Here is a 12,990-nt window from a genome sequence, read left to right on the forward strand (position 1 = left end):
TATAAAAAACGAACTTTCACAATACATGAATTCACGTAGACTATTCCACACTGTGAATAAATGACAATATGATTAATAAGAAATCAAGGGCTTGTTTCAGGACTAATTAAACAATAATTTGTGTAAAAGGTAATCCCATGCGTTGACTGATGACAACTGTACATATTTATATGTACAGACAAACTAGTAAAAAAAAGCAGAGTAAAAAAAACAACACAGCACTGAAGTTAACTTATTATGATTTATTAGTTTTTAATCTTATGTATTTTACATACAAATTTTACATTGGTAAACAGACACTTTTATGAGCCCCCCCCCCCCTTTAAACTTAGATAGTCAAAATGTACAATTGGAGCCCTTCCTCAGTCACAGCCACCCTATGACAAAGGAGAAAGTTTGATGGTTGGAAAACTGCAGAACTAACCATTTAAAATGAGTGAGAAAATCCTGCTGTTGTTAGAGGAGACCGGCAGCAGATCTGTTGATGAGTTTCACACTATGCTGAGAAACAGCCCAGTTAGGATGGCTACACAGGGCAGGGCATTGTAACAAGGCCAGCTTTTTGTTTGTACTTGGAAGAGAAAAAAAATTGCTGGCGACAGTCTCAGTAAAGATATACAAAATAATAACACTTTATGATCGACAGCATTAACAGACTGTCTATATACTACAGTATTATGCTCACAGAGGTGAATGGCATGCTTCCTCCTCTTTGTAGCATAAGATGAGGTTACTCTAATGACTGCCACAGCAAATCCAATACACCTCATGCACATTTTGAATGTACACAGTATCAAAACATCACATTGGCAGGCAGCTACTGAAGAGCAACTGATGATCCTCATGTAACCAACAGAACACTCCTGGCTATAGTCAAAGTGCTTCTTAAAAAAAAAATAAAATAAAAATCACTTATATAGATTTAAAAAAAAATAATAATAACAAAAGGGAAATGTGTCAGAACATCAAACATTCAACGGGCACATGGTAAAAGGCCTAGGAATTTCTGCTTCACACCCCCACAAATACAGTCCAACAGTGTGGGAGCCAGTGCCACTTTGGTGACAGGACTGAACGGCCTCAATGATCTGTGGCGTGCTCGCCTTGGCTCAAGAGAGGCAACTCGTTTGACAGTGAGCAATGTTGCACAGAAAGCAGGGAGGTGAGGTGGATGACAAGTTTGAACTGTCAGGTCTTGAATTAGTGGTTATGAAAACCTGAGCAGCTTTATAACAGTGGGGGTTTAATGCTTATGAGTTAAGGATTCTAGATCATTCCACCTCATGTAATTTCAATGCTTATTGTTGAAAAATTGCTTTCTACAGCAGATCAGAACATGAGGGTCTTGGTCCCACTGGGTACGGCTAACAGGAAATGCTAATTTAGGTTTTAACTCTCATAAAAAGCCTGTGTATACAAGTAAAGTTGACAATTTCACTTAGTAACATGTAGTCATCTAAGCTTTTTTGACTGTGATATCCCTGCCAGTTAGCTTAGGTTTACTGATGGATGTCTGTGTTGGAGTTTGGGATCTGGCAGGACAAAACTAAGACGTGACTGCCAACATCAGGCTACATCTGTGGAATTCAAGCAACGATAAGGCCAAGTCCAAAATCCCCCATCTCTCATTTTATCTGACTTACGTTGGACAGTCCTTAAACAGACGACACTGGGGATCAGCAATATTAACCTAAAACCCAAAGGCAATGAACTGAAAGGCAATAGCTCAAAGGGGAAATAAGAAAAAGAACTGCTGAATCATGACAAAAAAAAAAAAAAAAAAAAAGGGGCCAAAAGCAAAGCACTGAACAGAAACTGGCTGGGCAGCACATTTGTAAACTTGCGGAAGCTTTTCCATTGTTTTGTGAATATTGGATACCACTTGAACTGAAACTCAGATGGCCTCCCAACAGTCTCAACATGTACTTGGCTGGTCTGTGATCTTCTACCGAGGGTTTCACAAACCCTGAGAGCTAAACTTCTCCACCTTGTGTGTGCAGACTCAGCTTTTCACAGTCAGAAATATGCCACTTAAAAGGCTTAGTCCTCCAAGTCTATTGTGGAGAAACTGGACACACAATGATGAAAGGCAAACTCTCATGTCGCACCTCACATCCTTTAAGGTGTCCTACTTATGTTGACAGCTGTGCTATTCTCTACGTCAATGCTGGGAGAGCAGGACGTGAGTGTAGTGAGACACTACTTTGGATACAGGGTGCCCTCATTTTACTGCTTTGCCTCCATTTCAGATACAGACACTATGCGTTAGGGCATGTGGGCAATATCCATGTAATGGGTCCTGGATTAAATCAGTAAAAGGCTTATGGAGATATCACTTCCTGCCTTCTGGAAGTATGAGTAGTGGGACCCCAGAAACCAGTGCTGGGATGCCACTCTTCCAGTTTTGCTCAAATCAATTGACTACACATCACTCCTTGGCCTTTGGCTTTAGATCTGCTGAATCCAACAGAGCCATAGCATCTAAGGGCTGTACAGGGAATATGTGTGTGCGACAGCTGTGCTTCTGTACACAAATCCTAAAAAGAGGTCTCCCGGGGCTAGCCCAGATGGTAATGTAGTACAAAAATCACCATGGAAGTTTTTTTTTTCCTCATGAAGGTAGCAAACATGTTTAAGCCACATTGACTTCTTGTGTTGCTCTCTGTCTCTTATAATAGCAGGACATTTCTTCATAGGCTGCGTCCCATAATGATGATGTCTTTGGGAAAGCCCTCCATTTTGGCCACTTCAAAGCAGCCCAGCTTACTATAGAAGTCCAACATTCTTTTATCAGACTGACGAACCTTACAAAATGCACCATGGGACCCTGGAAGCAAAAGATAACTCAATCAGTAAAGAATGGCAACTTAAAAATACAACCTGCTTGGCCAAATAAGGTTTTCAGCTGATTAAAATCTTCTACTGTGTTCCTGACCAGTAATAAACCTGTTCAAAACTCAGGAATGGTTCATGCTCTGTCAGTTGGTAATTTGTTTTGATTGCTGGCTAAATAGACATTAAAATATGCAAATATACAGTTAGAACATCTACAGATCAGGTCAGAATCTCAAAGGGGAATTCATCTTAGAATTGATACATCCATAATCTCTTATGTCTTATGAAGACTGAGCTCGGAGATGTACATACATTGAGATAAGATACGCGAGCCTGCTTGTTTTCATGGTTGAAACACAGTAAAAGTGACAATTGTTGAAATGCACGCACAAATTTACACTTTTTACTTTTGCTCAAATTGAATAAAACACCCTCTTACTAACACGATAATAAATAGGACTTTTCTGTAGCAGTGTCAGTGAGTGATGTTGTCATAACTGAGAATAGCTGCCACCTACCATTGGCCTTTAAAGATGACAGAAGACATCCCATCATGCTCTTGGCCACACTTGGGTCGGTGACCTTGGCATGAATGTCAACCTTGATGAGAGAAGGGAAGTTGGAGAGGAAAGAGTCTGGTAGACCCTCCTCCTCTTCATGGAAGCTCAGCATCATCTTCTACGGGGTTGACACACAGAAATAAAGTAAAACCCAACAAAGGGGGAGACATTGATGATGGTCAGAGATATGGACTAAGATCCTACCTCAGCCTCTGTGAGATCCTTCTGGCAGTCAGGTTTGTGGTATTTCTCTTGCATGAAGGGTATCCAGCTCAACTTGCATTTCTTGATGAAAGGTTTGACGTCTACTGTTCCTAAAGCATAACCACAGATCCCTTCATCATCTTCCAGCACAAACCCGTAGTCTGAACTCAGTGTCAGGAGACCTCCAACTAACCTGTGAGCCAACAGCAAGGAATTGATCAGCTCTGTTGATTTGCACAGCAGGGAAACACATTGTAAACGCATACATGTCCACCTTTTACCTGTCTCCTATGAGGTCAGGGTCATCGTCAGTGAAAGGAGCATCCTCCATTCCTTCACAGTACATTTCTTTGCAGATTTTATAAACTGCAGGCTGCAAAAAGGACAGACGCACTGGTTATTTTAATGGCAACTTTACACGGGGTATAAAAAAGTAACCAAGAAAAGGCCAGAGAGAAATGTCACCAAGAAATTTTAGAACTACACAACCCAAGGCTGCCTAAAAATGAGTACACCCACGCAAGCATCTTACCTCATCTTTGGGAAAGTATGGCCTTATTGAATAGATTTTGGAGGTTGGCATTGAAGGTGGAGGTTGGTAGAAAAGATCGTTTGCCCCATCTATTGGCAACAATCTCTGTGGGCATCAAAAGAAACAGGTTCAGTTTCACTGAGACCAGGTGGTGTTCTGCTCTGGCTGACTTCCTCACTGTGCATTGCTACAGTTGTGCCACTGTCAAACCAAAAGGAACTTTATAATGAAGCCAAGCGCTCTGGAGTGACAAATAAATGTATATAAATAAATAAACTACTGTTCCTTGTTGATCTGACAATGGGCAACAAGAGTAAACGTCGCACCTTTTTCATTTTTTGTTAAAGGAACATAGCTGAACAAGCACGTACATATTTGCTTCTCAAATATAATAAAACAAGGGTGGTATTTTGGTCTGACTAAGGTTTTACTGGCTGAAGGAGATGCTCCTTTCCCTTTTGTGAGGCATCGCAATATTTCGCTGCGCAGGACCCTCCTGTTGAGAAAAATAATGATGCTGGCGCAAGAAGACAGAGAGAACTCCAGGAAAAAAAACCAAAGAGTCAAATTAAATGTGATCTAACTGAGTTATTGAATAGCACTTCAGTTGCCATCGGCAATCTTGTTACTCTCCAAGGATGGAGAGGCTACTTTGAAGCTAGACAATTGTGTTTAATCATGGAGTTTTCCCATTGCAAACATGCTTGCGTATTCGCTGGCGCTGCGATGCTTTGTGCGTGCGCTTGCCAAGGGTTGGCTTGGTAATTTGTGCACTGTGCTTTCCTGCAAAGAAATGAGATGTCATGAAAATAAAACCTAGCCATGCTCGCTTGCGCTGCGTGCGCCAGGGAAAAGCAGCATCTCCTTGGGCAGTTGCTGAAAGAAACTGAAATTAAATCATTGAGAAAATGTTATGCCAAACACTGGCTGTAACCTGTTCTGTCAGGATGGGTTTCAGGTCACTCATTCCCCTCACACTGTCTAACAATATCCCAAAGTATAGCAAGGCCATAACCCTCTTTGGCAAAACGTGAAGGGGATGAAACCCAGTTGTTATGAAGCCTGACCCATTGCAATCAGCTCACCTTTGACAGACCAAAGCCCTTCATACCTACGCACACATTACCATTGTCTTCTTTGCTTACAACACGCTTTTTTCCATTTGATTGCTGTAAATTCAGTGCATTAGATACCTGGAACTCTCCTGCTAGACCTCCCCTAAAGGCCCAGGGCTCTTGGTCTCCTCTAAGGAACTGTGCTGAGGACTGACTACGACACCCTGTTAGGAGCAGAGCCAAGCGGACATTGTTACCACAGGATGGGGCTCTCTGACACAGATGAAGGAAGTGGGGAGATGGGGAGGAAGGGGTCATACGTATCTAATAGCATAATCCAAATAAATTATTTTTTTTGTTTTGATCATTAAAACATAAAAAGGCCCTAATTTGGAATTGATAAAATATATTCAGAGGAAAGATTTTCTGCTAAAATGGGGCTCAAGCAACTAAAGCTTACGTGTTTGCAAGATGGATGGAATCAGAGCAATGAAATTATTCAAAAACACAATTATGCTAGGACAATGCCACACTGCTCCATCTAACATGGTATACAGGTATTTAGAAACATTATGTTTCGTTATTTCATTAGTGGAACACACACTTTTCAAAAAGAACTAAATCAAGTGTAGTTCAGCCCCATGGTGAATCAGTGAGGGTTATACTCATTTCACTTGATAATATTCTAGTGACCTTCAGAACAAAACCTGTACCGCCTGTGGACTCCAAAAGTAAGCTTCAGCTGCCGTCACCCCACTGATCTTAGCACCCTGTGTGAAGTCACATTCTCATCTTATCTGCCTTGTCACATGACTGCATGAGCATGAGTCATCAAACCAGGGAGACAGAATAAGTGAGAGGTAGCAGGAGCATTCCCTGTGTTAAAGGGCCGCTCAGCTCTCTGTACAAAGCTGCAGTGAGACAAACCGCAGATGAAGTAGGCAGCAGGGGCAAAGCCCATAAAGAGAGGTATACATCTAAAGCACTCAGGGCTTTCATTAGTTTTTAAGCCTTGAAGTCTAACCCTGGTTGACAAGGAGCTCTGTCATGTGACCAGACAAATGCAGCGCGCGGGCAGGACACCTTACACTATCTTACATATGAACCTTGCCCTGATGCCTAAAACAATTCCTCTGACGAGCTGACACACAGCACGCAGATGCACCCACGGGAAGGAACTCTGAACTTGCTTACCCAAAAATTTGCTAACACAAACTGGCACAGAAGAATTTATTTCCACAGGAATGATGTATGCAGACTGCATCGTTTTAATACAATCTCACTTCTGCAGAAATCGAGTCTTGCTCTTACATTGTCCACACGCAAGTATGTGCGTGTGTGAACACAATGATTGCAACTAGAGTCAGAAATATATCCCTGAGTAGGATGAGAATCTTGTGCCAAGGTTAAATATCAAAGCCAAGTATAAATTCCCTTGAGTAGGTGCATCAGGCTGGTCTGAGCCTTTTCTATAGGCCTACTGACAGAAACAAAAAACATGTTAGAGAGAAGCTGCCAAAGAGAAATTTGCAAGTTAACACCTAGGATTCAAAGCTAAATCGCTGCCCAAAATGTGACTTCATCTGAAAGGCTGCTTCTTTTCCTCCAAATCAATCTTATATTTTTAGATCTAGTGTAAGGAAAAAAAAAGAAAAAAAGAAAAAAAAGAAATCTACATAAATGCATGTCAGACATAACCAAAAGAAAAGAGACAACGTCTGCACTGTGCATACATCGGCCACTGTCGATCCAATAGCAGTAGAAACTTGTACTGTGGATTCTTCCATCTGTACATAATGAAGGGAGAAAACAGTAGAAAATGGTTATTAGTAAGTGCTCTAAATACAATAACCAGAGAGGTCGTGACTAAATGCCGGCTGCACAGCTTCTATTAAAGGGAAAACATGTGGACTGATGTCAAAACCTGCTAAGAGCAACAACAGAAGTCAAACAGTTAGGCACTTAACAACACTGCAGTTCAGAAGAATATTCAAAGATAAACTATTTATCTATACACTCCACACTGTTTCTTAAGTGGTGATAGTTATTTACTGATGCGTTAAACCAGTAATGAGGAGTTTTGATGTGGCTTTGCCAGTGCGGGCATGCTGCCTGCTGTGTACTGTGGGCTAGAGTCCTCAGCTTTACCATATAGCCGGACAGGACAGAAACCTGTGAATGAAACTGGGTTACAGGGAGTAACCTACAGGCCATGCTGGTGCTTCAGACTATTCAAAACAACACTCCAAAAAATTATGGAAATGTTATCAGAAGACTGGTTGCGTCACATTGCAGCCTCCATGTAGCAACTACTCAGTGAGGCAACACGAAAGTCCCTGAAATATATCTGTATCGTTCTTGTCCAAAACCAGCTGATTGATTTTATGCACCAGAATGGCCTTCCACAGTCAGTCAGTCAACTTGCTCTCCAAGCTCGCGTGCGCGCTAGGGCATGGAGGAGGGGGAGGAGGGTTGGGGGGTGGGGACGGCCCCCTGGTGCACATCCCCACAGACAGAGAGATGGAAGCAAGTGTGTCTGTGTGGGAATGCAGCAGTGATGTTACTGGATACACAGCAAGCAGCAGTAACCCTGCTGGGACGTTTGCCACAGAGACCCAGTTTAAATATCACCAAGATGGAGCAGATAGTTATGGAATAAATAAGGACAATGCTAGCAGTGCAAGCGGCATTCAGTCAGATTTAAAAAAAAAAGAAAAAAAGAAAGAACAATCAACGTGTGAAACATGAGAAAATCTCTGAATTGTAACTATTACGGGCTGATGCATCTGACCTTGTCTGTGTGAAAGTATTAGCCACTACTTAGATTCTCACCCTGTATACAGGTGATGGCCAAGCTCTAAGAGTCATATTTTGCCAAAGCCTTCTTCAGTAATACGACCATCTGTTAAGCAGACTGTGCAAGATATGTGTCTTATAAATTGGCTGCCTAAAACTAGATAGCACTAGACTGCAACATAATCCATGCAGCTGAACAAGTAAGTTCTTTATCTTTATATAATCAGATTTTTTTTTCCCCAAAACATTAAATGTGTCTCTAAAAACAATCAGTATTACTAAACTTGATTACACTACTGCTATGCTGCTGCGCTCTAAGACGAAGCACCTCATGGTTCTCCTCATACATACCTAGCCACTGGACAAAAGATTTGACCATAGAAATGATGCTCTTGATGTCCCAGATGTATGGGTAGAGGTCATACAGGATGGTGCGATTGGCTGAATTGGACAGCCGCGTGAACATCTGGATGACAGAGCAGCACATCTCCTCAAACTTCTCTGCCCTTGATTGCCATTCTGCGACCTGCAAATTGTGATATAAGAACAAATCATTTGAACCTTTTTGCAAAGCAGACATCTTAACTCATCATAGGAAGAAATGAAGAGAGGATAGTAATAAAATAATTCTGTTTCATTAAGTTTTCAATTACAGTTTTGTCATGATATTATTGATCTTTGCATTAAGAATAAATATTGATGGTTCACTTAAGGATGCACAGAGTATTTTTGTGGTGCATGCACAGTCCATCTCCTGTCATAACTACACCCCCCGATGGGCAGTATGGGTAGCACACGGCCACCATTTTGTATTTTTAGCAACCTACACAATCAGAAGTACGTATGTAAAGGAACTAGTTTTCTGAGGTTGACCTCATTCTTGGTGCACATGTTTACTTTAGTGTATGAATGCACCTTTTCCGTTTCCTTCCTCTTGCAGTTGACACTGACGACGCTGCTGTTGGCCCGGAGCCAGTTGAACTCCTTCAACATCTGCATGGCCTTGGGTCCATGTTCATATGGGAGGTAGAAGAGCTCTGCCAGTAAGCTGAGATCCTCCAGTGTGAGGGGCTCTGCTGTGAACAGGGGCTTCTCATTGGGCCCAGGCACAAACACATCCTGAGAACATGAACCAGTATTATTGTAAAAGGTAATGTCTGCAGGGATCTCAAGTTGTTCATATCTTTAATTTTAGACACGAGACAAAAAAAAAAAAACAAACAAACAAACAGCAAAACAACTCACAAATGTTTGCGGCACCTGTTTGAGCTGATCATCTGTCTGCATAGGGGCAATATCACTTCCAGAGTCCTCCTGGAGAGACTCCTCGGGTGACTTTGAGTCTGTCAGACTCTCTTTGTCTGTATCCATGGGTTTCAGGTCCTCAGCCATCTTGTCAGCTAAGATGGGACCAACATGTTTCTCTTCAGGGTCAGCCTCAGGTTCAGCCTCTGGCTCGTCCTGCTTCTCAACCACCATCTCCATGGGCTCCTCATCTGAATCCTTTTTCTCCACCTCCACCTGCACAAATAAAGAAAAGAATGAAGAAACACCACGAGTCATGTTTTCAGTTGTTTATTTAATAAAACCACTATTAAGTAACTTTAATGGCATAATCATATTCACATAAAGCTGGATGCCTTTTTGTGAAGCATGCAGATCGCATTCAAATCAATACAATTTTTGTTTGAACAGCAATAAACCTCACCTCCTCTACCTCCTGAGGTCTTTTTGCCATGGGGTGTGACAGTGGATCCAGACAGAGAGGGGGCATTGCTGGAGACATGATGGGCTGCTGGAACACAGTCGTGACTGTTGTGGAGGAGCAGAGAGAGGGGGCAGCCATGGATGACACATCTATGGCTGTGCCTTTGGCACCACTCTGAGGCACCTGTCGGCCTAACAGACGGAACAATTTCACTGTATTGCAATATAAAAGTAGAATATGACGCTATTGATGTCAACATTATGACCCTACGTTAAGTTGTTGCTGCTGCTCAGTCTCAATAAAAAAATTAAACCTTTGGCATAGTGATGTGATAAAATAATGGGACTGCTCGTACTGTTGTATTGATGAGGCACACCAAATTCTCCCAGCCATTCTGTTAGAGCCATTTTCAAAGCAAGCTGTGGGCTGTACAGCATGTCAGTCTCCAGCTCTTCATCACTGCCCTCATTCTCTAACTTGATCTGGATGGACACTGTGCTGTCCTCACCGTCAGCTGGTAAGAATCACACACACACAAAACAAATGATAGCATTGATAAATGACTTGAATTCTAATACCATATGACAGAATACTGGCCCACACTGTACCCATACCAGAGTATTACTTACTCATAACCACATCCTTGCGCACTCCATTCATATTAGACTTGTACCAGGTTGCCAGAGTGTGGATTGCTACAAAGTTTGACTCAAACTCGCAGTTTGGGTTGGTGAGGACACCTTTCAGTCTGGGGATGAGCTCTGTGGAGCGGCCTTTGTATGGTCCCAAGAAAAGCCTTTTCTGGTCATAATCGTTGGCGTGAATGTTGTCCCAGATCACTGGGGCTCTTTTAAGGATTTTTGACACCTCTTCAATTGACTCCACTGTTATGTCTTTAGAAACAACCTTGGGGCCTGCAGAAAACACATTGCAAACATAAACGTATTGTCTACGTCTCTGATCTGTATGACTGAACAACAGCAATGAATCAGTCAGTGTAGTCACCTGTCCACAGCACATCAATGCCAGGTAGGAGCTTCTCTCCTACTGTGTGGAGGTAGGGGGACTGAGAGACACTTGGGTAGCAGAAAGTTCCACAGTATTCTACATAGCAAAGCATAAAAACAAATGCACGAATCAAATATTTGTGTAAAATGTGCAAAGGATTAAAACAAAAGAGAGGTAGGTACCTGTGGGACAGAACAGGAAGATTTCGGGCTCTCCCAGATACTGGTAAATTTCGTTGGTAATAGAAACCTGAGCGTGTGCAAATGAGCTGAACACCTCTTTGTCAGCAGGGCACATATTGTGATCAATATCATCAAAAAGTAAGGCAAATGACTTGCAGCCGAAGTGAGAAACCTGAGGTGGGAGAGATAAGGGTGCTTGAAATATACATTGTTATTTATGTACATATATAAATAAAATCTGGAGCATCACTCATACTCCTGTCATACAGAACCTTGCAATACCTGATCAAGTTTCCTCTTGAGTGCAGAAACCTCTTTCTGATTGGAGAAGGTGATGTCTAGTCCAGGGGAAATGGCATAGATGAACTCTATCCCATGCTCCTTAGCAGCACTAATTAATGTCATCAGTTGCTCTAGGAGACAGTTGGGGGGGCAATCATCACTAATTGCACACATTATCCTTTTATGTTTATGTTTATACATGTTTATTCCTTTATATAGGAAAAAAGCTTTTCACATTTCACACTGTTTTCAATATGCAGTTTCTCACAACAGTTAGATCATCAGGCATTGTTAATTTTCCTTGCCCAAAGTCACCAAGACAGCGGTTCAAAAACCTGTTCAAAATAGTCACCTGCTTCCTCCACAGAGTACAGCTCTCTCCAGAACATTCTGTGTTTGTAGTCGTCTTTGGGTGCATAGAGGTATGTATTCAGTCCCCATTTCTGCTGCCTGTGGAGTGCAATGCGGCCCAAACTCAGTATAACATAACTTGTAAGTCTTATCGACAATGCTGTAGAAAGTTGTGCTGTGAATGACACAGGTCTTCATACCTCCTGAACAACTCTTTCCTCTGCTCCATTGTCCATGGTCGCCCATAAAAGCCTGCATCAGTAAACATACATTCAGTTTCCACCCAGTCTGCAACAATGATAATCAAATACATTTCCTGTCCATATTGACCTGCTTTCCTGAAAGAAAAAACATGTGGACCCTGGGTGAAGGATGGAGGCTGTTGGACCCTCATTTGGTGTCTTTTTTTTGTTCACATTATGGCAAACGATCCCTGTAAAGTGGATTTACTAGCAGAAAGGAGTATGTCTTAATCCCCCTACACAAATTATTCAATTTATAGAATGACATTGGCACCTCTGCGCCTTGCTGTCGATGTAACCTGACAGTTCTTGTTATTTTTCGTATGACCGTAAAACCTGATCGCGATGATCGACACAGAAATTATTGACGATCATCAGACATGTCCACCTTCAAAACAAATCTATAGGTTTCCCTGTGATCAGCACGCGAAACCCGTGAATTAAACTGCGTTTGTAATATGGGGTTTCTTATTTATTTTATAACCCTCTGCTGTCATTTTGGAAAAGTGATCTCTGACGCTTTCCACTTGCAGGCTCGATCATTTCCACCTTATACCAATAATCGCCTTCCTCGGAGAGCAGCACTGCTGCAGCGCTCCAAGTCCTATTTATGAATGCATGAAGATCACATGCGGATCAAATGTCAGCCTCTGTTATTTTATCTCCATATATCCGATATTACCTTCTACGACTCCACTTATGAATTTCCTGTGGCCCGTCGGCTCGACTCCAATGCCAGGCTCTTCCAAGGGGCCGGGGGCCTCGGCACAGGACTCTCCGGAGACTGGGCTGGGGCTCGACTCGCCGTCCACTTGAGGCGCATCTAATGTCTTTTCCTTCTGAACCATTATTGGATTTTCCACGGTGGAAGACACCAAACTCAGAGGAGCACACCGGTATATATATATATATATCTGTGTATGTATATAGATAGATATTTATAAGCGCAGTGGAACAGCAAACTCAACCAAGCAGAACCCGGAGGAAAGAAAACGCGTCACTAACGTTAGCTAGCGGACGGTATTACCGAGTCTATCAAAACTGTTCAAAATGGAGCCGCCGGCGCTACGAGAGGAAATCGAAAATGCGATCAAGTAATATTAAACAGCGTGAATGTGGGTCGGTATTTCTAGAAGAAGCGGACGATGGCTGCTTTTTCTCCGATCATTTTCTTCTCTTTATGGCAGGTCTGCCCTGGTTTGAGTCGTTTCTTCCTGTTTACACCGAGTGCGCAT

General features: G+C 42.3%; 1 protein-coding gene across 8 annotated transcripts; it reads right to left on the reverse strand.

The window, feature by feature from the left end:
* Positions 1 to 217: 217 nt before the first annotated feature.
* oga (O-GlcNAcase) lies at positions 218 to 12,963 on the reverse strand. 8 transcript variants are annotated; one of them, XM_029520958.1, is made up of 19 exons: positions 12,438 to 12,963; positions 11,714 to 11,765; positions 11,515 to 11,612; positions 11,163 to 11,293; positions 10,881 to 11,052; positions 10,696 to 10,794; positions 10,320 to 10,604; positions 10,046 to 10,204; positions 9,691 to 9,794; positions 9,228 to 9,503; positions 8,898 to 9,101; positions 8,334 to 8,508; positions 6,920 to 6,973; positions 5,325 to 5,410; positions 4,132 to 4,236; positions 3,881 to 3,972; positions 3,600 to 3,792; positions 3,354 to 3,513; positions 219 to 2,827 (listed from the first exon to the last, which is right to left on the reverse strand). In XM_029520958.1, exons 1-19 carry the CDS (start codon positions 12,601 to 12,603, stop codon positions 2,691 to 2,693), a joined length of 2,748 nt encoding a protein of 915 aa, XP_029376818.1. In that variant the 5' UTR covers positions 12,604 to 12,963; the 3' UTR covers positions 219 to 2,690. The 8 variants fall into 8 exon arrangements, with proteins under 8 accessions (XP_029376821.1, XP_029376818.1, XP_029376815.1 ...); XM_029520955.1 differs by having other exon boundaries at positions 9,691 to 9,881; positions 12,438 to 12,603; XM_029520956.1 differs by having other exon boundaries at positions 2,691 to 2,827; positions 9,243 to 9,503; positions 9,691 to 9,881; positions 12,438 to 12,603.
* Between the last annotated feature and the right edge of the window lie 27 nt (positions 12,964 to 12,990).

Source organism: Echeneis naucrates, chromosome 15 (genome assembly GCF_900963305.1).
Source record: "Echeneis naucrates chromosome 15, fEcheNa1.1, whole genome shotgun sequence".
NCBI classification, from domain to species: Eukaryota; Metazoa; Chordata; class Actinopteri; order Carangiformes; family Echeneidae; genus Echeneis; species Echeneis naucrates.